The sequence below is a fragment of the Nematostella vectensis genome, chromosome 14 (assembly GCF_932526225.1).
Source record: "Nematostella vectensis chromosome 14, jaNemVect1.1, whole genome shotgun sequence".
NCBI classification, from domain to species: Eukaryota; Metazoa; Cnidaria; class Anthozoa; order Actiniaria; family Edwardsiidae; genus Nematostella; species Nematostella vectensis.
In genome coordinates this window covers 9,039,679-9,064,438 of record NC_064047.1, presented here as the reverse complement: position 1 = coordinate 9,064,438, position 24,760 = coordinate 9,039,679, and the positions used below count along the sequence as shown (strand labels likewise).

At 38.5% G+C, this 24,760-nt stretch overlaps 1 protein-coding gene across 3 annotated transcripts; it reads right to left on the bottom strand.

Moving 5' to 3' along the window:
• Positions 1-218: 218 nt before the first annotated feature.
• On the bottom strand, positions 219-23,422 carry LOC5509923 (gamma-aminobutyric acid type B receptor subunit 1). 3 transcript variants are annotated; one of them, XM_048721602.1, is made up of 17 exons: positions 23,294-23,422; positions 22,982-23,083; positions 14,073-14,383; positions 13,283-13,420; positions 12,509-12,679; positions 12,093-12,194; positions 11,052-11,117; positions 10,333-10,515; positions 8,960-9,196; positions 8,593-8,656; positions 6,963-7,043; positions 6,514-6,664; positions 5,795-5,924; positions 4,206-4,442; positions 3,261-3,565; positions 3,124-3,154; positions 219-1,185 (listed from the first exon to the last, which is right to left on the bottom strand). In XM_048721602.1, the coding sequence occupies exons 3-17, from the start codon at positions 14,313-14,315 to the stop codon at positions 1,051-1,053; spliced, it is 2,274 nt and encodes a 757-aa protein (XP_048577559.1). In that variant the 5' UTR covers positions 14,316-14,383; positions 22,982-23,083; positions 23,294-23,422; the 3' UTR covers positions 219-1,050. The 3 variants fall into 3 exon arrangements, with proteins under 3 accessions (XP_048577559.1, XP_048577557.1, XP_048577558.1); XM_048721600.1 differs by lacking the exon at positions 3,124-3,154 and having other exon boundaries at positions 3,230-3,565; positions 23,294-23,421; XM_048721601.1 differs by lacking the exons at positions 3,124-3,154; positions 22,982-23,083; positions 23,294-23,422 and adding an exon at positions 20,871-21,160 and having other exon boundaries at positions 3,230-3,565.
• Between the last annotated feature and the right edge of the window lie 1,338 nt (positions 23,423-24,760).

Genomic DNA, 24,760 nt, shown 5'->3' with positions numbered 1-24,760 from the left:
TTATGACATTGGGTATATTGACTAGTGTTCATAGCAGTTGTCTTCGTTCTTTTCCACCTATATTAGTGTTTTCATTATACAGCTATTTCAGATAAGGTTACACTCGGGAATCCTGTATCGTAACCTGCGGTGGTTCATGGGTAAAGTATAAATGGATGAATCCTTGTCTCTCGACGCCGTGTGAGCGTTTAGAGGTACATAAACAAAGATTGTAAAGCTTTCTTAACTGTTGTTTATTTTTATTTATGCTTATAATATTCGATTATCGGATGAACATAATGTAAAGAAATCTCGATATGACCATCTAAATCAAAGCCCTATACATCGTTCACCAAATTCAATAAATTATCACAATAGCCTTTCCTGCACACTTTGTATTTCGCTGCCAGAGATTCTTGATGTCGTTATCCTAGAAGGAGGATTAACAGTCCCAACTTTTCACAATGATTTCACAGCGGCCATAATTTTCACAATGATGTCAACAGTGATTTTTACTGGGGCTCAATCATCCTAAGTGGTTAACGGTGAATTTCAAAGGGGTCCACAGTAATTTTCACAGGGCTCAAAATGATTTTTACAGGGGTTCAAACTGATTTTTACGGGTTTACAATGATTTTACATAAGTTTACAGTAATTTTCACAGCAGTTCACAGTGGTTCACAATGATTTCACAGCGGTTTACAATGATTTCACAGTGGTTTAAAGTGACTTTCACATGGGCCAGTGATCTTAAAGGGTTTTTTTCAAATGGGATCAACATTTTATCATTATTTTGTTTGTATTGTAGGGATAACGCAAAACAAAATTTGGATCGGATAATCTTTCTGACTATATACTTTTATTTGTATCGGACCGACAGGAAAAGTCCCCAGTTCCTAGTTCACAGCTCGTGATGCTATCAGAGAATTATCTCTGTAACATCATCTTTTAATTGAATTGTACCGACAAGAACTCGAAGCGAATCTTCTCTCTGATATCACTCTTGATTGTGTATCGTACCGACAAGAATAGTCTTGTCGGCTTACTTATCAGAGCATTATCTCTGTTGTATCACTCTTTTGATTGCATCGGACCGACAAGAATAGATCTTTTCCCGCTCGTGTTGCTCTTGCTACTCGACGACGAGTTTTTATCGTTTGTTGTGAAGTCGTTGCTCACTCGACGGTTTTTCCTGAGATAAATAATCTGAAATGAAAAACGAAAGCAGCATTGTAAGACCCAGAAATGATGGGCTTTATTTTCACATTTTTGTTTATAGCGGAGCCCCATCTCTTAGAAAAAATTGTATACAAAACAAATATGGTAAGAAATGTTGGTAACCCATCGACTCGAGTTTTTCATATCATGTTGTACGTCCTTCCATCAGTCCGTCCCCAAAAATCATCTTATGACAACCAGCTTGGCAGGTCATGTATGTGTCAAGGGAGGTGCAAACCTTTGGTCACGTGATTTGTGACGTCATCGATGAAGTCACTAGAAGCAAAAATATGCTGACGACATCAAAATAAAAAATATATTTATATTTCACGAAGGAAACATCGTATGGCAACCAAACTCGATAGGTCTCATGTAGGTGTCAAGGGGGATGCAACAATATGGTCAAGTGTTGTGTGACGTCATCGATGACTTCACTCAGAGCAAATAACGTGATTAAAAGCAAAAACATTCATATCTCTTGAAAAAACATTGTTTCACAACCAAACTTGGCAGGTGTCATGTTTGTTTCAAGGGGGTGCAAAAATTTGGTCAAATGATTTGTGACGTCATCGATGACGTCACTAATAGCAAATCTATTCCAATTTTATTAATAAACAAAAATATCCATATCTCATGGACGAAAGATCATTTAACAACCTTCTTGGTATGTGTCATGAAGGTGTCAGGGGGGTGCACCAATACGGTCACGTGATTGTGACATCAATGACGCCACTAGAAGTAAAATAATGCTGACGTCATAAAAAAATATATATTTATATTTCATTAAAGAAACATCTTATGACAACCAAACTTGATAGGTATGTTTCAAGTGGGGCGCAACAATATGGTCAAGTGACGTCATCGATGACGTCACTAAAAGTAAAACTACCTGACCTGACGCCGAAACATCGTATGGCAACTAAACTTGTTATGTGTCATGTAGATGTCAAGGGTGGGGGAAGGGGGTATAACAATTTGGTCGCGTGCTTTGTGAAATCGTTCACGTCGTCAAAAGCAGAAATATAATAATCAGATAATTTTTTTTTTTAATTATTAAACGAAACTAAGCAAAGATTTGGTCATTTGGAACTCCGCTTTTAGGCAATGCCTAAATTGCCAATTCACCTTAGGTGAGAAGAGTAATGCAATAGTGAAGGTAGTATAAAAATAATATTCACCTTAGGTAAGAAGAGTAACGCAATAGTGAAGGTAGTATAACAATAATATTTACCTTAGGTAAGAAGAGTAACGCAATAGTGAAGGTAGTATAACAATAATATTCACCTTAGGTAAGAAGAGTAACGCAATAGTAAAGGTAGTATAACAATAATATTCACCTTAGGTAAGAAGAGTAACGCAATAGTAAAGGTAGTATAACAATAATATTCACCTTAGGTAAGAAGAGTAACGCAATAGTAAAGGTAGTATAACAATAATATTCACCACACATATTCATTTGGAACTCCGCTTTTAGGCAATGCCTAAATTGCAAATTCACCTTAGGTAAGAAGAGTAACGCAATAGTGAAGGTAGTATAACAATAATATTCACCACACATATTCATTTGGAACTCCGCTTTTAGGCAATGCCTAAATTGCAAATTCACCTTAGGTAAGAAGAGTAACGCAATAGTGAAGGTAGTATAACAATAATATTTACCTTAGGTAAGAAGAGTAACGCAATAGTGAAGGTAGTATAACAATAATATTCACCACACATATTCATTTGGAACTCCGCTTTTAGGCAATGCCTTAATTGAAAATTCACCTTAGGTAAGAAGAGTAACGCAATAGTGAAGGTAGTATAACAATAATATTTACCTTAGGTAAGAAGAGTAACGCAATAGTGAAGGTAGTATAACAATAATATTTACCTTAGGTAAGAAGAGTAACGCAATAGTGAAGGTAGTATAACAATAATATTTACCTTAGGTAAGAAGAGTAACGCAATAGTGAATGTAGTATAACAATAATATTTACCTTAGGTAAGAAGAGTAACGCAATAGTGAAGGTAGTATAACAATAATATTTACCTTAGGTAAGAAGAGTAACGCAATAGTGAATGTAGTACAACCAAAGATGATCAACCTTCCAAACAGTAGGCGCCGCTGCTTATCCGTGACGAAATACTCAATGCACACCGCAAGAGATGAGAACATGAACACGTTATACACAGCTATCCCAATGCTCCGGGAATCGTTAAGTCCTTCTATGTGCACGTGACGGGTTTCAAAAGAGAGGAACATCCCGAAGACCAGCAGGGCACCCTGGTAAGTGAGCAGCGAGATGACCCAGCGTTGGTAGTACGTTGAGTGGCACTCGTGACTGTAAATAAGGTGAATGGTATCGTGGTTGTTTGAGCTGCTTTCCTGGTGGAAACAAAAGCGTTTGTCATTAGCTGTAAAAGATGTTGGGTTATGTGGAATGATTATTATATGATGATATGATGTTGGAAATATGATAGCAATGGAAATGGCTGTGATAACATGAACATGATATCGTGGTCGAATCAACCTTGTTTTTAAGCTACTGCCTTACATATCAGTTTTACTTATCAGCAAGTAGTTTATATTAGGATGTCCAGGAAATCAAATATAAATAAGTAACAAAACAACCACTAAAATGGCAGGAGACAGGCATCTCAATGAAAAATACTATATAGAAGGCTTCTATATTTAGAAGCATATAGAAGAAACTAGAACAAGAAATGTTATGCTGATGATGATGATGATGATGATGACGACAATGATGAAGATGATAAGAACTATAGGAATTATTTAACCACCGCAGGCAACTACGAAACGTTTAAAAAAATAATAATAATAATGTTTTTTTTTCTGTGGAAAATTACAGGAAAGGTTGCGCTTAAACTTTCAAAATTCGTTCCTCACCACAGGGAACCCAATTCAGGTTCTCTTCCCATTTCTGTTTATCTTTACATGCCTGCGGAGGAGGCGAGGAATGTTGGTTGTCATGGTGATGCATAATCATGTGATTGACAACACTTACCTTCTCCTGAGCAAGGACCTCAATGCTGTACAGAGGGTCAATCAGTTGCCAGGCAACCAGGAGTATTGCGTTACCCATCCAGTACACGAACAAGCGTAACGCAAGGCATCGGTTGCTTATTGGTCCAAGTTCCTTCTTCAGCTCATTGTTGGTGAATATTCTGTACACTCTATAGGTCTTAGCGAACATCGCCCCGAACGCCAGCGTGAAGCCTGTTGGTAGGAGCCAGCTACGAGCCTGAAAAAGTGAAGTGCTAGTTAATAAGGTTAAACGCTCAGTCAAGAACCTGAATAAATAAAGTTCTTGTTAGCGAAGGTCAAACTCTCGGTCAAGAGCCTAAATAAGTGAAGTACTAGTTGACGATGGTCAAACGCTCCAATAATCATATACAATAATCTGCAGGCCCGTACCCATGGGGGGGGACGCACCCCCTCCCCCCCACACACACACACAACGACCTAAAGTCCACTTTCAGTTCTCAATAGACGTGCTATTGGTAGAAAAAACTATAAAGCATCAGCTAGATCTCTCTGGTATGTAGTCAAATCCACAAATAAACGCCCGTGGAGATACTTAAAAGGCGTAAAAAAAGCATTTTTTTTCGCGGGTGGTCAGATTTTTATCAGAGAACTTCCTCAAACCCCACAGGAAAAATTAGGTCCACTTTTTCGGATTCCGCACCCCTCCCCCCCCCCCACCCAAAGAAAAATCCTGCGTACGGGCCTATAATCTGTGCTCTTTTATTGAGGTGCATGTACTATACGTGTTGCGCAGGACGTAGGGTGTACTTGTGCTTCGGTAGCCATGACTTACTATGCAATATAATCTGTGCTCTTTTATTGAGGTGCATGTACTATACCTGTTGCGCAGGACGTAGGGTGTACTTGTGCTTCGGTAGCCATGACTTACTATGCAATATAATCTGTGCTCTTTTTTTGAAGTGTATGTAAGATATCATATGCTATATTTATTGAGAAGGACGTAGAGTGTACTAAGGTAGCCCATATACTCACTATATACAGTATAACCTATACAGAACGTAGGGTTTAATGGTTGTGCTAAGTTACCCATATATTTACTATACAGTATAACCTGTGCTCTTTTTTTGAAGTGTATGTACTATATCATATGCTTTATTCATTGAGAAGGACGTAGAGTGTACTTAGGTAGCCCATATACTCACTATATACAGTATAACCTATACAGAACTTAGGGTTTAATGGTTGTGCTAAGTTACCCATATACTTACTATACAGTATAACCTGTGCTCTTTTTTTGAAGTGTATGTACTATATCATATGCTTTATTCATTGAGAAGGACGTAGAGTGTACTAAGGTAGCCCATATACTCACTATATACAGTATAACCTATACAGAACTTAGGGTTTAATGGTTGTGCTAAGTTACCCATATACTTACTATACAGTATAACCTGTGCTCTTTTTTTGAAGTGTATGTACTATATCATATGCTTTATTCATTGAGAAGGACGTAGAGTGTACTAAGGTAGCCCATATACTCACTATATACAGTATAACCTATACAGAACTTAGGGTTTAATGGTTGTGCTAAGTTACCCATATACTTACTATACAGTATAATCGGTGCTCTTTTATTGAGGTGTATGTACTACACGTGCTAAGAAGGACGTCGATATACCACACGCAGCAGCCAATCACGGTCACGTTATTAAAACGAGGGGAAGATATCTTGATGTATCTGAACGATGAAAATTATACTTCTCAGTTTTGCTAATATCGTAATTGCTAACATCCCTTTCAAACGGTAATCAGCATAGGTGGGGGGGGGGGGGGGGGCTGAGTTGTGTGGGCGCTGCACCTAGCTTGTTCTGAGAAGTTTGCATAAAATAAAAAGAAAGATAAGAAAATCCACGAAAAAAAAAACAATGAATCCCAGGGAGCGCTTGGTGGCGTCCAGAGTAGTAAGGCCACGGATTAATTATGAGCTCAAATCGACATCCTTAGCTCTGGTAATAGGTCGCTAGATCCATCTAGAAACTTTTACTATTCAAATGCACACATAAAATCAACCATCTTCAAACTACCAACAAATTAACAAGCGAGTCGTAGTCATCTCGTCACATGACCACTCGGACCCTCCCCCCCCCCCCCCCATGGACACGCGCCTAAATCCGCCTCCTTCATTTCCCCTTCCTGATTGATACGCCAATATAATATTAATATTATGGGGTTTATATGCGAAAGATCAATAGGTCAATCAGTATAACAAAATAAGGTATGATACTCTATAGTTAAAACAATAAACGTCAATTAGAGCTCAAACTGACCTGTTGGTTCTGTTGTAGTAGTTGAACAGCAAACAAAACGCGCAGAACAAAAGTCCTGCTATCACAAGGACTACGAACATTACGCAGTCCAGCCCGTCGGTCGAGAATTCCGAACGAATCTTGGTCACGCCGTCATAAGGAGGATGGTTACCTACGGTTACCATAGCAACAATACGTGGTTATCATAGCAACAATATAGAGTTATTTCAACTTATGACAATCACGAGAATAACACATTCCAGCAAGGTAACTATATAATAACAATACAATTTTGGTTACCATAAGAAATAACTTTGTTTGTCTAACAAAGTAGTATTTGGAAAGACGTGGCGTTCCTAAAAAACTAAAATTTCTTCATCATGAAATGAAGACTAAAGCCCTGTGGAAACAGACCTGGCATAAGGTAGGCATCATGGTATACAAGCAACAACAACGAGTAACAAACTTACTCGCCCATTGAAATCCTCCAGGCGTGATGTTGAGAGACGATTCACGAACGTCAAATATACCAACAACTCGTCGAGCAGTTCCTGGGGGATTCATGAATAGATTGGAAGAAAAGATTGATATTTCGAACGACTGTGGCGAGGAAATGCAAGCCCAAGAAGCTGGCAAGGTAGTGGAGACGAGTTATGCGTGCTCTATGCCGCGTCATGTACGGAGGCCCTATGTATGTTATGAAGGCCTTATGTACGTTATGGAGGCCCTATGTACGTTATGGAGGCCTTATGTACGTTATGGAGAGGTAATATGTATGTTATGGAGGCCTTATGTACGTTATGGAGGTCATATGTATGTTATGGAGGCCTTATGTACGTTATGGAGGCCCTATGTATGTTATTGAGGCCTTATGTACGTTATGGAGGTAATATGTAGGTTATGGAGGTCATATGTACGTTATGGAGGTAATATGTACGTTATGACGGTCATATGTACGTTATGGAGGTCATATGTACGTTATGGAGGTCATATGTACGTTATGGAGGTCATATGTACGTTATGGAGGTCATATGTATGTTATGGAGGCCTTATGTACGTTATGGAGGCCCTATGTATGTTATTGAGGCCTTATGTACGTTATGGAGGTAATATGTATGTTATGGAGGTCATATGTACGTTATGGAGGTCATATGTACGTTACGGAGGTCAAATAATATATGTTATGGAAGTCATATGAATGTTATGAAGGCCTTATGTACGTTATGGAGGTCATATGTACGTTAGGAAGTCAAATATATATGTTATGAAGGTCATATGTATGTTATGGAGGTCATATGTATGTTATGGAGGTCATATGTATGTTATGGAGGTCATATGTACGTTATGGAGGTAATATGTACGTTATGGAGGCCTTATGTACGTTATGGAGGTAATATGTATGTTATGGAGGCCTTATGTACGTTATGGAGGTCATATGTATGTTATGAAGGCCTTATGTACGTTATGGAGGTCATATGTATGTTATGGAGGCCCTATGTATGTTATGGAGGTCATATGTACGTTATGGAGGTCATATGTACGTTATGGAGGTCATATGTACGTTATGGAGGTCATATGTACGTTATGGAGGTCATATGTACGTTATGGAGGTCATATGTACGTTATGGAGGTCATATGTACGTTATGGAGGTCATATGTACGTTATGGAGGTCATATGTACGTTATGGAGGTCATATGTATGTTATGGAGGTCATATGTACGTTATGGAGGTCATATGTACGTTATGGAGGTCATATGTACGTTATGGAGGTCATATGTACGTTATGGAGGTCATATGTACGTTATGGAGGTCATATGTATGTTATGGAGGCCTTATGTACGTTATGGAGGTCCTATGTACGTTACGGAGGTCGTATGTAAGTTACTGAGGTCATATGTACGTTATGGAGGTCATATGTATGTTATGGAGGTCATATGTACGTTATGGAGGTCATATGTACGTTATGACGGTCATATGTACGTTATGGAGGTCATATGTACGTTATGGAGGTCATATGTATGTTACAGAAGACCTATGTACGCTTATATAGGTGACATGTACGATGAGGACAAATAAATGTATAAAAGTACAGGCCTTACCTTTGACTTGCGCTATTTGAACCTGTGTTTCTCGATCACCGTTAAAGTCAAACGTCACTCGACCCTGCAAGTATACACCATATCTTTATGAACCTATATAGACCAATATAATTCGCTCACCCTTCATATAGCGAGCTCTGCAAAAATAGTCTTCTCGGAGGCGTTTACACGGTGTTTTTCGCGCATTAACCGCGCGCTCTTCTCCTCCTTCCCACCCAGGCTCTTGCGCGGCTAGAACAAAACAAGATGGCGGCCTTCACTCGATGCATAATGCATTGCCTTAACTTGCGCAAAACATTCGAGAAGCAAGTAGGTCATTTTAAAGTCAAATTATGCGATTTTCTTTAATATCTCGAAAAGTTCTTACCGACATGCCGTGGAAATCAGTTTTCTGCAAAATATCGGTGAATATCTTCGCTCCAATGTGGTCATGATATGTCAGCGTTTCTAGTGACTTATTATGCGCGCGCAGGAGTGGAATCGAGGCATTCAGCATGAGAGCGAGTGTCCATACAGCATCGTATGTGAACGCGGCATACATGTTGTAAGTTAGATTCTTCTGTGTGATTGCCGCGGAATAACGCTGGTTTAAGGCAGAGGGTACCTGTGGATTGATGAAGAATTTTATATTCATGAATGTCAACTACATCTTTATCATCATCAATGATCATCATGAATAATCATCATTATTATCGACATTTAATGGTTATCAATTATCACTACCATCGATAAACGTCATCATCATCGCAATTATCACAGACCATCAATCATCATCAATCATTATCAATCATCATCAATCATTATCAATCATTATCATCAGCATCAATAGCATAAGACACCACTACCACCATCATCTTCATTAGCATCGGCATCATCATAATCCTCATCACCAACACCATAATTACCACCATCAGTATCTTCATTACCACCATTGCCATCATCATCATCACCACCATCACCATTATTTCCATTACCACCATCAGTATCTCCATTACCACCAATGATATCATCATCATCACCACCACCATCATTATTTCCATCACCACCATCAGTATCTCCATTACCACCATTGCCATCATCATCATCATCACCACCATCAGTATCTCCATTACCACCATTGTCATCATCATCATCATCATCACCATCAAAAATCTTTAGTACCTCCACCACCATCAACATCGTCATAATAATCATCAACTTTACCCTTCATTACCATTATCTTAACTATCACCATACAAATCGTCATCATCATCATCATCATCATCACCATCATCATTACCATCACCATCATCATCATCATCACCACCATCATCATCATCATCATAACCATCGTCACCACTATCACCATCACCATCATCATTACCATCATCATCATCATCATCATCATCATCATCATCATCATCATCATCACCATCATCATCATCACCATCATCATCACCATCACCATCATCATCACCATCATCATCATCACCATCACCATCATCATCACCATCATCATTACCATCATCATCACCATCATCATTACCATCATCATCATCATCATCATCATCATCATCATCACCATCATCATTACTATCGTCACCATCACAACCATCGGATCCTTAATCTTCCTCACCATCATAATCGGAATCGCCATAAATCCGATTACTCGATTACACCAGCCAAAACCCGAATACACAAGCCACTTCTTCTTGTGCGTTCCATTATTTGGACTTCGTTAGATTAGTTTGATCTGCTCACCCATTTTGATATCGTGGGTGCCGAGTTCTGACTGAGGGGAAGGGGGATAGTCTGTATTACATTGCTTGCCGCAAGCAAAAGCTCTTCCGATGTACAGGTGACGTCATTGACAGTCCACCAATGAGAATACCACCCGACGATCATCCACACGTACCTCCAGCCATAGTAACCGCGCCTATATGCCTGGAGCCACAAAGATGGTGCATTCAGAGCGAGCAGAGTCATAGCCAATAATCAATCAATTATTAAGGGAGCACTTGTTGTAAGGGAGCACTTGTTGTAAGGAAGTTGTAATACGAACCTTGATTTTGATAGCCTGTAGGCGTTTACCCGTTTAGTTTTTATATCCAAAAACCTCGAGCGATTTGTAGCCAAAATCCAAGATGGCGGCTACGAATTGCACAACGCTGGCTGTTTTTAAACACCTGCATTGTAGACTACTAGAATCGTATTAACAAGCGCATACTCCACATAATTGTTGCAAAACAATTATTTTAATGAAATGTTGTAAATAAAATGTTGTAATATCCTAGCAAAATTGACCATCAAACATAACAATAACGAATAGCAGAGTACTATCATGTGCGGACTATTCCCTCTGTGACAGGGGAGGAGGTGGAGGAGGGTCTTTTACACCATTCTAAAAGGCTTACCGCCAAAGGTGTTCTCGTACTCGTCTTAATTTAAAGCCTAAGGATATTTATCATATTCTTACTTACTGAACACATTGCTTTTCTGAACTTATCTTCGTACATGAGGCCAATGATGATACGTGCATCCTTTTCCTGAAAATACAGAAGCTTGCTATATACTGTTGAATTCTTGAAGCCTAGGGGGTTATAAATATATGATTGGACAGGGGTGATCGTTTGATCTATGAGGGCATAAAATTTCGACCAACTGCTATCCCTTAGGTGTGTTGAAGGATTTTTTTTCGATTCTATCTCTTAGGGTAGTACAATCCGACCAATTGCTATTCCTTAGAGGGTGTTAAAAGGTTTTTCCAATTTTGCTATCCATTAAGGTTAAAAATTCCTTCAACTCCACCAAATTTGCTCAGTGGGGTAAGATTTTCTGTTGATCACACCCAAAGTGCTATTATTTATTATAATTATAATTGATTTTGCCGACGATTATCCCCGTCTTTTTCTTTAAAGGAGTCTTCCCCCGAGGATAGAAACTTACAACCCCCACAATACTCCTACAATACCTGACTTACATTTCTTAAGTACTATTTCCTAGCGATACGACTACACGCCCTATAATTAGTTGGTAAAAATTTCCGGAAGTTTTCTATAACAAATAAAATCCAAGGCCAGAAATATGTTGGATCCTCTGTCATACTAATATCCGATACCCCTGATTTTGTAAGCTAACGACACGCTTGGCGATTGGCTGAAAATCGTGCTGTCTGCTGCCGCGGCGGCGAATTCGCCGATATCTAGGCGTCTGATACTGGCGATCAAATTCGCTGGCGATAGTCGGCGATTGAATTCGCTGATACGAGCGTTCAGAATCGCCTTGTGATTCGTAGGTTTAAGGGAGAATGCTTATATGTGTCAAAACAGAACAGGCGCGTATACAGGGGGGTGCAGGGTGCGCGCACCCCCCCTTCCCTTGGCGGTCAAAAAGTGGGTAATTTCTTATTAAGGAATTTTCAAATACCATCCTTTTACCATATGATACCTATGACTGCGCACCCCCTCAGCAAATCCTAGGAACGCGCTTGCAGATTCGATCCTGATCGAGCAATTCCTTACCTGCAAGTATTTAAGAGAGTTTGTAGGGTCGCTATTAAAACTTTCTGAGGCAATGACAGTGATGTTGTACTTTTCAGCCTCTTCAATTAGATTTTCTTTTGTCTATGAAGAAAACATGTGCTTGGTTAGATGAAGATGATAACAGCGATAATAATTATAATCAAGATTAATGATGATTTTGATGATCCTGATAATCACGGAGAATACAAGAACAGTAAAACGCGAGAAAAATACGGAGCATGCAAAAATGAAGAAATTGACTAATCAATGAGTTTGTGTTGATAAAGTTCTTATCACAATCCATTATAAGTTCTTATCTAATATTTTTTATATTATTATCTAATAGTTCTTATCAAACTATTAACTACTCAATGAGTTTATGTTCAAAAAGTTCTTATCACGCGATTGACACAAACCATGACGAATATACTAAGGTTCTCCACCAGTATGGCGACTTTACGCCATCCAAAGTGCCTGAGGATGGCGACACGGGCGGGGTTCTCCATCAGCTCAGATGTAGCTGTGCGAAAAAGACGCGGAAACTTCTCTTTGTCCGAGAACAACGGGGATGACATGCTAAAACCAATCTGTGAAGCGACACATAAATAACCGTATGTCTGTGTCTGTTTGTTTGTCTTTTTTCTGTACGTCCGTCCGTTCGACTGTCATTCGTTTTGAAATGCAAGTCTGAATGACAGCCTGTATCATTTTGTCTATCTGTTTGTTCTGTCTATTCGTATATCTATACATCTGGCAGCCTGCCAAACTCCCTGACTGCCTCCCTGACCGACCATCAGTCCATTCTACCGTCTCTATCTGTCTTACATTCTGTCTTTTTTTCTGTTCGTAAATCCGTTCGGCTGTCATTCTGTATGTTTTGAAATGTAAGTTTGAATGACAAACTGTATCATTTTGTCATCTATTCGTTCTGTCATCATCTTTTCGTACCTCTACGTCTGCCTGCCTGCTGTTCGTTTTACAGGCACGTGCACAGGGGGGTGCACAGTGTGCGCACCCCCCCCCCTGTGGCGGCCAAAAAGTGGGTCATTCCTGATTAAGGGATCTTCAAATACTATGCTTTTTCCTTATAATACCTTTGACTGCGCCCCCCCCCCTCAGCCAAACCTGTGTACGCGACTGTTCTGTCTATTCATATCTCTATACGATTGCCTCCTTTTAATTGCACATACCTGGATGGCCTCCCAGTAATTCAATGCCTCCGATAAAGACGTCGAAGCAGAGGAACATCCGGGACCTAGGAATGCGACCTTGTGTGGAGGGGACTCTTGTTGCTTGAGCAAAGCCCTGATCGCCGCGCCGCTATCACACTAACACAGAATCTCGTGATGAACAGATGAAAGCAAATATATTACACTAGTACTATCATATGTACATAATATACACAGTATATCATGTTATTGAACAAACTATCAATTTTACAAATGTGTCAGTTATAATGAAGTGTCCATTATAACGAGGTACTCATAATAACGAGGTGTCCGTGAAAACGAAATGTCCGTAATAACGAGATGTCCGTAATAACGAGATGTCTGTAATAACGAGGTGTCTGTAATAACGAAATGTCCGTAATAACGAGGTTTCCGTAATAACGAAATGTCCGTAATAAGGAAGTGTCCGTAAAAACGAGGTATCCGTAATTTAACAAATTCATGACTAGATGACCGTAACAATGAGGCGTCCGCAACAATGAAGTGTCCGTAATAACGAGGTGTCCGTAATAACGAGATGTCTGTAATAACGAGATGTCCGTAATAACGAGGTGTCCGTAATAACGAGGTGTCTGTTATAACGAGATGTCCGTAATAACGAGGTGTCTGTAATAACGAGATGTCTGTAATAACGAGATGTCCGTAATAACGAGATGTCCGTAATAACGAGGTGTCTGTTATAACGAGATGTCCGTAATAACGAGGTGTCCGTTATAACGAGATGTCCGACGTGTTCGCGAGGCGTTAGTACCTTCGAGTCTCCCCAGTGGTAGAGAAGTCTGTAGTCTCTAAGTATCGAGCTGTCATTGTTAACATCTTCAAGCGCCATCTCAGCAGCTGGTATAAGTGACTCCGAACTCCAAGCTGAGACCTTGTCCATGTCAACTCCGAAAAACGCGCCGAAATAGATATCCTTCCTGGTCTGCGCAACACCTGATTCCGACGCAAGGGTTAGGGCTAGGCACAGGGTGGCAATAGCTCCGACACTTGACATCACTTCCGGTCTGGTTATAGAGGTTGTGTCATAACTTCCGGTCAGGTTTAAGGGGCTGTGTCACGGCTCTATCAGGACAGAACAAAGATAGAAAATAAACAGCTTAAATTAAATTAATTTCAAAATATGTTTTATATAAATATTTAATATAAGGATCTAGGTCATCAATTGCACAAGACAAAAAGACGAAGTTCACTCTTGTTCACAATTCAATGAACAATTATGAAAACGATATGCAACAACAATACAATTGAAGGATTACAACAAGACAAAATTAGCATGATATACTCGAGATCCGAAAACCGTTCGCCAGCTGACAGCATTTCAAAAATAGTTACAGAACAGTTCCATCCGCAGATGGAAGGGGAAGAAAAAGATACTAATTATTATTGAAGGAGAGTAAAATATCCTTTTTCACATGATATCTATGATTGTGCACCCGGCCTACGCAAATATGCTGGCTTGTGTCTAGTACATGCTTAGACAATTTGATCATCAACTTAATACGGCAAAAGATGCCATATGTTCTTGTTAAGTGCTGATTTTATTATCAGACTACTTTGAAACACACCATCTTTGATATTAGATACAAAGATTACTGGATACCCTTTCTTAGTCACTGTTCCGTTTCCTGTAGACATGTAATGTGTTTGAAAGAGCTTGCTCCAGAACATGTACTTAAGTACTTTCGGCTTTCGCCCTTCTATTCGCCCACATGGTACACACAATGTTTAATAGAGTGCGACAACAGAAATCGCTTTGTTATGGAGTAAGTCGAAGTAAGCCTGTGATCACTCATACCCATTTCCTCCCTACCCACCACCACAGTCTCTCACTTCGCGCCAAGGAGTGTTTGTTTGAGTTCCATGCAAACAGTGGCAACATAACTCAGCAGACCTGGTTATAGGCTCTCTCACGAGAAAAAAAAATCGCAAAACCTCTCGACATGTGGTGCATCACAAGCAGCAAAACATTACTTGGCTTGAATTAAAGGTTCATTCATGCCTATATATTAAGCTAATTTCATTCGTCTTTCACTTGACCTTACCAGGTTTGCATAACGCGTTGTTTTTCTGGGGTTGTTTTCCCCCAGTTTTATTCTGCTTGTTGATACATCAAGGTGTGACGCGTACCAGTTGATTGGAGACCATGTTACAAGCTTAGGTGTAATGTAAAATATTTAAATAGAATCAAAAAGCCCAAACTGTCGCGATCTCGTACCAAAACAATGAATACAATACACCAAAAACTGGAAATCGACAGAGTCGATTTCCAGTATTTGGTGTATTGTAAAATATTTAAACATACTCATGAACATGTTTTAGCGGCGTAACCAAGATTTTTAAAAGGAGGGGGCCCAAAAAGATCCTTCAGGGCATTTTCTCCAGTATTTTAGATAATGTCTCATACATTTACTGTATTTTTGGCTGGTAGAGAGGGGGGGGGGGGGCTAGGCCGCCCCCTAGGCTTCGCCCCTGTGTTTGTATATTTCACATTACATTTACCCTTGTAATATGGTCTCCAATAAACTGGTATGCGTCACTCCTCACACCTTGTGTTCTGTTTATGTAGAATATACAATATAAACATTTTCTGTGCGAAGGATCGCAAAAAATGAGTCTGAACATTGAGTGGGAGGGGTTCGGGGCAAAAGAGTTGGGATACAAAGTTGTTTTGGCTGAAATGTGACGTGAACAAATGGAAAGCTTCCTTTAAAAAAAAAAACAATTATCGACATTAAATTCGGTGATTGTAGCTAAGATTGAATCTGGCTGTGGGGTCTTTAGCAAATGAATAAAAATCAAATAATTTGGGAAATATCGAGAGTTATTACTAGTGTGGACTTCTCCTTCGATCATTGCTTTTGCCAAATAGTATAGACAATGGAAAGTGAATAGAATGAAATAAACGAAAAAAACAACGCAGTAAGATTAGGAAAGTTTTTAGGAAGACAATCAGCTATAATCTAGTTCCTCTTTTTGGCATGGCGTTCCATTCTATTCCGTCTTATTACTTTTTGGATCATATTAGTATATTTTATTCTAGTTACGGCCCTTATTGATGAAAATGAAAAAGCGAATAAATATAACTTGAAAAGAACTAGACATTCCCAGCTGTGGCGGTTTTGACAATCAAAGAATGAATACTTATTAAAAGGGGAAAATATTCAAATGGAAAAATAGGTCAAAATACTGATATATAAAAAAATAAGTACAATTTTGTTAGCCTTGTTGATGTAGAAATGTGCGCAGATCTCTAACTGCAAGCAGCAAAGACACTAAACGGATCTGTCCTGCAAAATATCTGTTCCGCAGCCCGTTTTTTTTTTCTGGATGGGAAGATTCTAGACCCCTCGGTTGCTGGGAAAAAAATCATCCCGAATGGTTCTCCTGGCAAATTTGTGGAGTCGAATTAGTTGTGCTGGGAATAATTTTGGGGGCACTGGAGCGGATGCTTGGGGAAAAAGTCCCGATCGGTTATACGGGCAATTATTCATGTGATAAAATGCCTAACCACTGCGGGCTGGAAAAAAAATCCTAACCAATGCTGGATGAAGAAAAAGGGATGGTCCCTCCTGTGAAAAAGGAACAGAGCATTTTTAAAAATGGATACTTTCGGCATCAAAACATCTTCAAACGACGAAATTATGCCATTTTAACTTGCTTCGGGAAGGGTGGGGGGGGGGGGGGGGGGCTCGTCGTATGCACTTAAAACAGTGTCGTGGAATCATTTATCTCTCTTCAACAAACAACTAAAATTGTTACTAATACGAATTTTCCTTTTACTTACCGGTGGCTTTTTAAAAAAAAAAAAAATATCGGGTTCTTTGTTGTTTTTTTCTCACACCAATCTTACCTGACTTCAGCCTCAAAGAAACTTTAAATGATACTTCTACTATTAACATAATGGTATTAGTTCCCGCGCTGAGGAAATTAAACAGACGAGGCTTGAGGCAGTGATTGCTTAAGTTATGAATCCGATAGAACTATATTATCATTAAGTTAGAAAAAAACTTTTCGACTTAACCATCTTGCCTTTTTGAAGATTCTCGTCAATATTCGAAGCAACAGGAAAAGTTATGTTTTTTTTCTTTATGTCATTATGTCCATGTCGTTATGTCGGGCTTAAAGCCGCATTGTCACCAGTTTACTTCCGGTCGATTACGCAACAATCTCCGATGATTTTTAACGGAAAACGCGAAAAATATTTCAAAATATTGAAAGCAGTGTGTTTATTGGAAGTTTCTTTGAGGATGTGAATGATAATTTAGAACGGATGGCCTGTTTAATATCTCGGATTTTAATAGATTCTTTTGTCTTTTAACGGTCGAGGTTTCCGTCGGACCTCCGGATGTAAACTGGTGATAATGCGCTTTTAAAAGAGTGCGCGCGCCTAGGTTGTTATGTCGTGATGTCACTAGGCATGAGCGTCCTCTGTGTCGCACTAAATGTAACACCAGCCATTAATAACACATCCGATACAGCGTCCTCTGTGTCGCACTAAATGTAACACTAATAAATGTAACATTAATAACACATCGCTTATAAATGTATAATAAACTATTCCCGGTAGATAATTCACATGTACGAATACACTTTTTTTATGTGAACACCAAATTTTCGGTAAAGGCTGGGCCGTTCTTATTTTAATGCTAAATGTGTTTAAGGATGTCAAATTTCCTATACACCTATTTCAATAAACGTTGTCCTACCCTACCCTACCCTACCCTATCCCATCCCATCCCATCCCATCCCATCCCATCCCATCCCATCCCATCCCATCCCATCCCATCCCATCCCATCCCATCCCATCCCATCCCATCCCATCCCATCCCATCCCATCCCATCCCATCCCATCCCATCCCATCCCATCCCATCCCATCCCATCCCATCCCATCCCATCCCATCCCATCCCATCCCATCCCATCCCATCCCATCCCATCCCATCCCATCCCATCCCATCCCATCCCATCCCATCCCATCCCATCCCATCCCATCCCATCCCATCCCATCCCATCCCATCCCATCCCATCCCATCCCATCCCATCCCATCCCATCCCATCCCATCCTATTCTATTCTATTCTATTCTATTCTATTCTATTCTATTCTATTCTATTCTATTCTATTCTATTCTATTCTATTCTATTAATAAATGGGTAATTAAAGGTGTCAATTGAATGGCATACCAAATTGGCAACTTTGCACATCTCTAGATACATCGCAACAACAAAAAATAATAGTAAATGTGCGAACTTTTTCTGGATTTCAATGTCTAAAGCTTTATCGGGAAATTGCCAATATAGCCGATGCTCTGTAAAAGCGACAATCTTTGGATATCGAAGAAGCTCTACCAAGGCGACCATCTTTGGACATCGAAATAACTCTATTATGGCGACCATCTTTGAATCTCGAAACCATCTTTGGATCTCGAAAGAGCTTTATAAGGCGGCCACCTTTGGATATCGAGAAGGCTCTTTTAAGGCGACCACCTTTGTATATCAAAAAGCTCTATTATGGTGACCATCTTTGGATATCGAAAGAGCTCTATTAAGGCGACCACCTTTGGATATGAAAAAGCTCTATTATGTTGACCAACTTTGGATATGAAAAAACCGGAACTGGTCGGGTAAAAGAGTGGACTCACTAAGCGACCACGCCCTTGAACAATCAAGTGTCGTTCGATCGAAAACGTAGTCATTTCCCCGTCACAGAATAGAAGGGGCTTTAGCATAGTTTACGCTTTTGAATAAGAGAGATCCCAAGTATTCTCAGTTTTTTAAGGTGATCAACCTTCAGAGCCGGTTGTTTTTGCGAGTGGACGTAAAAAAGAGCTTTTATCAATGTTGCGATGACTAAGACATTATTGTATGATTGACTGCGAATATTCGTTTCTGGTTGCCGCCCGCTTCCAAAAAATTGTGCCGCATGTAACTTTTATTTATTTTTATTTCCAGTCTTTCAGGTAAAACCGCTAGAGATCATGCAAGTTTTGAATTTCGCCGTCTACAATAAGGAACCGTTTCCCTACAGTAAAACTGTTTGACTGCATGAGCCATTATTTAATGCGCCATGTTATGTCCTAAGATCGCGAGCATGCATCTTTTGCGTTATTTCATTAGTGAGTATACATCTTTGCGCTGCGGTATAACTTCAAAGCCTTAAATTTGAAATTATAAGATGCTCTCAACGAAGAAATCGCGACCAGAAAGGAAACGTTTTTATATGTGTTTTTTTACTCCTCACAAAGGTTAAGAAAAAAAAGTTTTAGCATTCAATGATGTATGGTGTTATCTCTATGATATGGAATATTAGAAAAGTATAAACGTTACAAAAGAATCAGATAAAATCTCACTTATACGCACTTCCGATAACACTAAAGAACTTGAATTAATCACTTTTTTGACACATTCGTTTTTTAAGCACAGGAAAGCTTATGCTTGAAAGAAAGTTTTTTTGTCTATGTCATGTATGGAGATTTTTTGAGATAATCATAGTTAATCCACTTTAATTCAAAGAAAGGATAATGGACATTAAATGAGTAACGTGAATTGCGAAATATGAATGAAAAAACATAACGTATTTAGCAAATATAACTGTACCACGCTAAATGCTACACTATACTGTACTAAAAATAATATGACAGCTCACGTTTTAATTGTCCATTTTACCATTTTCCCTTTCAAAAAACACAAATAAAAGGCATTTTGTTTCTTTGAAAAAAAAGATAATTGTGTGAATGATAACGAATTCGTTTAAAGTACAGAGCACTTTAGAATTTTCCGCCCGCTAACACTTGTCTCATATCGTTGTCAGATTTAAAAAAAAAAAAAAAACTTCTAAAAAATAGGATTGCATATGTTGAAAAACTACTGTTCTTTTTTTATTAAGTCAAGTAAAATCGACTTGAAGCGGAGCAGTCGACTAGAAGCGAATTTTTTTCCGTAAGTAAGCGACTACACGAAAACAGAAGCAAAGTCCCGACAGAGCAAAAAAATGGCAAGTTTTCCCAAAATAAGGTCTAGTTAACTTCGGTAAGTTTGATTTTTTTTGCACAGAGGTTCCTTATGTTATGTAGACCAACATATCAAAAAGTTTTTTTTTTTCTAATGGATTCGTCTTCGAGACATGAGGCTTGAAGTGCAATTTTCAAATGTTCAAAGTATGAATTCTCCTCGTTTTTAGGGAGAAGTCGGGCTCTGATATCAGAAATTAAGCCAACTTTGCTCGCTGATATCTAAATTTTAATATCTTCTAAATTTCTTTAAAATTTGGAATCAAGCTTCTTGTCAGAGGAACTCATTGTATGCGGAATCTTGAGCTTATATATTGAGAATTGAAAATTTTAATGCCATTCTTTTTGCTCTGTCAGAGTCCCTTGTATTTGGGCTAGAAGCGCAACGAAAAAAATGGTTGTGGGATGTGGCGTTTAGCACGCAACAGATTTTTTAAATGAGTGCGCGTTAGATGAAACGTTCCACCATTAAAAATCGCAACAATTAGAAAGGAAACAATGCATTGTATTGGAACCTTTTTTACCTTTCAAAATTTCCTTACCTTAAAAGACTCCAAATCATTGCAAATGGAGAACCGCATTCAAAATAACATGCTTAATATGGTACAATCTACCACCTGTTCTAGCGAAGTCTTTATCACTCGTGATGACGACTTGCCCTTACAACGCAATATATATAGTAGTCATCTGTACACATTAGGATGTCACGTGATGTTGACAGGCTAGACATAGCGTTGAGGGGCGCTGGGTATAGAGGCACAAGCAAAAGTAATATTTTGGATGCAGCAGGAACTTTTGAAGATAATGCAGGCTTGTGTTTTAAAGGGGCGGCAGATTTTCCGATTGAGAGGCAAGTGGGAAAGACGAAAGAAGGATGCCTCTACCGCTGTGAAACTGTCAAACTAAATTCATATCTCTCTTATCCCACTTCAGCCCTTAAATACTTAATGTATTTATTGCCGAAAGGCGTAACCAGTTCTTTCACCAAAAAATTAAAAAACAACTAAAAGTTCCACAATTTTCTAGAAAAAAAATTTAGGAAATATCGGGCAACTCTATGGTGAACAATTAGAATCCACCCCCTAGTAGGACTGAGGTTCAGTTTAAACTTTATTGATGTTATTTTGTGAAAGAAAATGCCTTAGGTACAAGCGTTCTATGCCAGGTGGTTCATTCAGGTTACACAGCAATTAAAATGGCTTTTGGCTGGCATGCAAAAAGAAAAAAAAAAAGAAAAAAAAAAGAAAAAGAAAAGATTTGTTTATAAAAATAATTTCACCATCTGATTAATAACGGAAACATCGTGCCGGTATTATTTATATAAGCACAAGTAATATAAGTTAAATTATTTACTTTAATTATTGAATTTATTCATTTTGGGGATTTTTCATTATTCAGTATAACTCAAGTGTGTTTAAGAATAGAAGTAGCCCAGACAATGATTCTTATTTGTCATTTCATTTGCATTTTTGCAAAACAAAATGATTAAATTATTGGACCAATGAGAAATAAGCGAAACATTATCAAATTAAAAACAGCAAGGTACGAGCTAGATATCCGGAATATTATTTGAACTTTCTTTTAGAAAGATTGATAACTGAGAGTCACTTCAATAACAATGAAAAGCAAAACAGGATAAAAATGAGTATTGTTATTCTAAAACTTTAATTATAACCCATGGTTTGTAGAAATAAAAAGTTACTAATGAGAATTGGGGCAAGGCCATTTAACACTTTTCAAAATACGAATTGGCATCATGTGAATTTAAATGCTTCGTCTCCTTCTTCTTTCTAACGCTAGCAAAAATTCAGAGGACGGAAAATCCACCCAACCCCTACTCTCCACCCCCCAGAAGCAAAAATACGTTGGACCCCCCCTTGTGCTACACATCCCAGTGTTTATCGTGATGTCTGTACATGGGTAAATAAAGAAATGATGGAGTGTCGGAGACCTAAAGTCAACACTAATATAACACAAATAAAGGACATTGACTATGATTGATTGATGAATTTTCCTTGTTGGTAAATCACCAGACAATTTTAAAATTTAAAGAAACATGGTTTTTAGGATCACAACACTCAAACATATCACGAATAACAAACCCTGTCCTCCCCTAGCAGTTTGAATACTAGTAGTAATTACATATTCCGTTGGGCAATTAATCACCTATTCGCCAAATTCATCGTTTAATGTTTGGAGGAGGTATCCAGATTCAAGACAATTATTTGAGTTGTTTGATTACTAAAAATACTTGATTACTAGAAATTTAGGTACATCAAAAATAAAAAACAAAGAAAATGATACGAAAAAAAATCCAAATTTCTATTTCAACAAGATTTGAAGTAAAATACAATAACAAAAACATTGCTATAAACATGGAGCAAAAATATTGAATTTTATCTTTCGAAATGCTCCCAATTCCTTTTCAACTTGCATCTTACTCTAAGAAGTTGCCGTTGTTATGAGATACTATATGAAAACAAAACAAAAACTCCGCGACACTTCGTTGGTCTTATGAAATATTAAATGCTAATGCAATAACAATAGTTGAATTTCACAGCACAACAACAGCGCATTGGACGGTAATAGTTGCATCTGCGTTTTGCATTGTCGTTCCAAGATTGAATGACAAAAGCGAATTTCCTGTTCATACCTTCATTTTGATGAAATGTTGTAGTTCTTACGTCTTATTCTCTGTCTTCTTTCATTGCCATAACTTTCCAAACGAATTCAAAGGCGCTATTTTTCTTCTTTCCTAGGATTTATTGTAATTAAATATTCATTACAAAGACTATTTTCATTAATTACAGCATATTCTTTACGGGAAATGGTTTCAAGCCATTTGACTTTACGCCTTCTGGCAGTCTTTTGGTCGTTTATTGTAAAGCAGTGAAAATTGATTGCGTATTAAAATTTACGGCTAGAACTTTTGTCAAATTAATTAGGATTTTAGGTGTTTACTTACCTCGCTTTCTGTGTGTTCTTCAGGATCCAAGGCTATGCCAAACAGGTGAGGCGATGGTAAGCTGCTCTCCTCAAGCGTTATCCATGAAGTTATTCCTCAGGTTTCCTGTGGTATTACAGGTCTCCTGTGGTGTAATGACGTCACTCACCCCCATACCCTTTTCTCGTTCTTTGAAGCTATCTCTTTTGCTGGGGCTCTAAGTGACGTCACAAAAATGGCGTGAAATCAAAAAGTAAAGACGGGAGGAGTGTCACCTGTTGTAAACACGTGAGGTGGGTCGGGTCGGGTGGGGATAGTTATTATACAAAAGTGAGAAGGAAGGAAGAGCCACCTGTTACCTGTGGTTCCCTCGGCGGATCGGCGGAAGAGAAAGAAGAAGAACTAGGGATAGGGTATTTGTGGGTTTTACTTTTAACACCTCGCACCTCAAGCTATCAGGCGCACGCATTTAAGGCAAACCTATCCTATACTTTTCGCGTTTAAACTACTCCTCGACCCGCACCCCTCTGGCTTCATAGCATTGTACAATGACATGGCACGTTATAATGTGGTTTGTGGTGTGGTGTGGTGTGGTGTGGTGTGGTGTGGTGTGGTGTGGTGTGGTGTGGTGTGGTGTGGTGTGGTGTGGTGCGGTGTGGACAAAAGGAAAAGAGTAGACAAAAATAACAAAACATACACGTGAAAATCAAAATGCTGCAGAAAAAAAAACAGACGGGCAAAAATCAATGTTCACGATTGGACCTTCCAAACACTGTTCTTTCATAAATTTGTATAAAAAATTGAGCTTATCTTTTTACAAAATAATGTTTTGTAAAATTTTATCAGTTTATTCCGGAGGTTCAAATTTTCTAAAAATAACATGGAATTATAGTCCATTGGCCAATAGCCAAAATTTTCGAATTTAGTCTCATCTCGGGGGACTAAGGCTATCATACATTTTTGTAAACCTCATTTATTCTACTTCATTATTATCTATGATAGCCGTACCGAAAACGTAGCCGTCATGGGTAAATCACGTGATAAAGTGACGTCATTTGTGTTGTCATCCTGTCCATTTAAATTACTTGGGATGTTATTTTAAGGGCAATTACCTGAAAAATTAAAGTCGGAATCAAGAAAGATCGAGTACGTAGCTCAGCTAAATTTGTTAATAAAACAGTTGAGCTTATTTGACTGTAAATAAATGGTTGCTATGGCAACGTTACCGCTTGTTAATACTTATTTCGGGTCAAAAAGGACATAATAACTTGATCTTACAAATTTTGTTTTTCTTAAGAGTGTTGAAATACTGTAATATACTACAAAACAATCAACCAGCACCAAGAGCAAACACTTCAGGGAGAAAAATCAATGGGTAATGGATTAGAAAATATATTTAAAGATATATAGACTGTGAGATGCGGCATATTATCATGATTCATAACTCCTATTATACATTGCCATATCCATCATTGTATTGAAATCTAA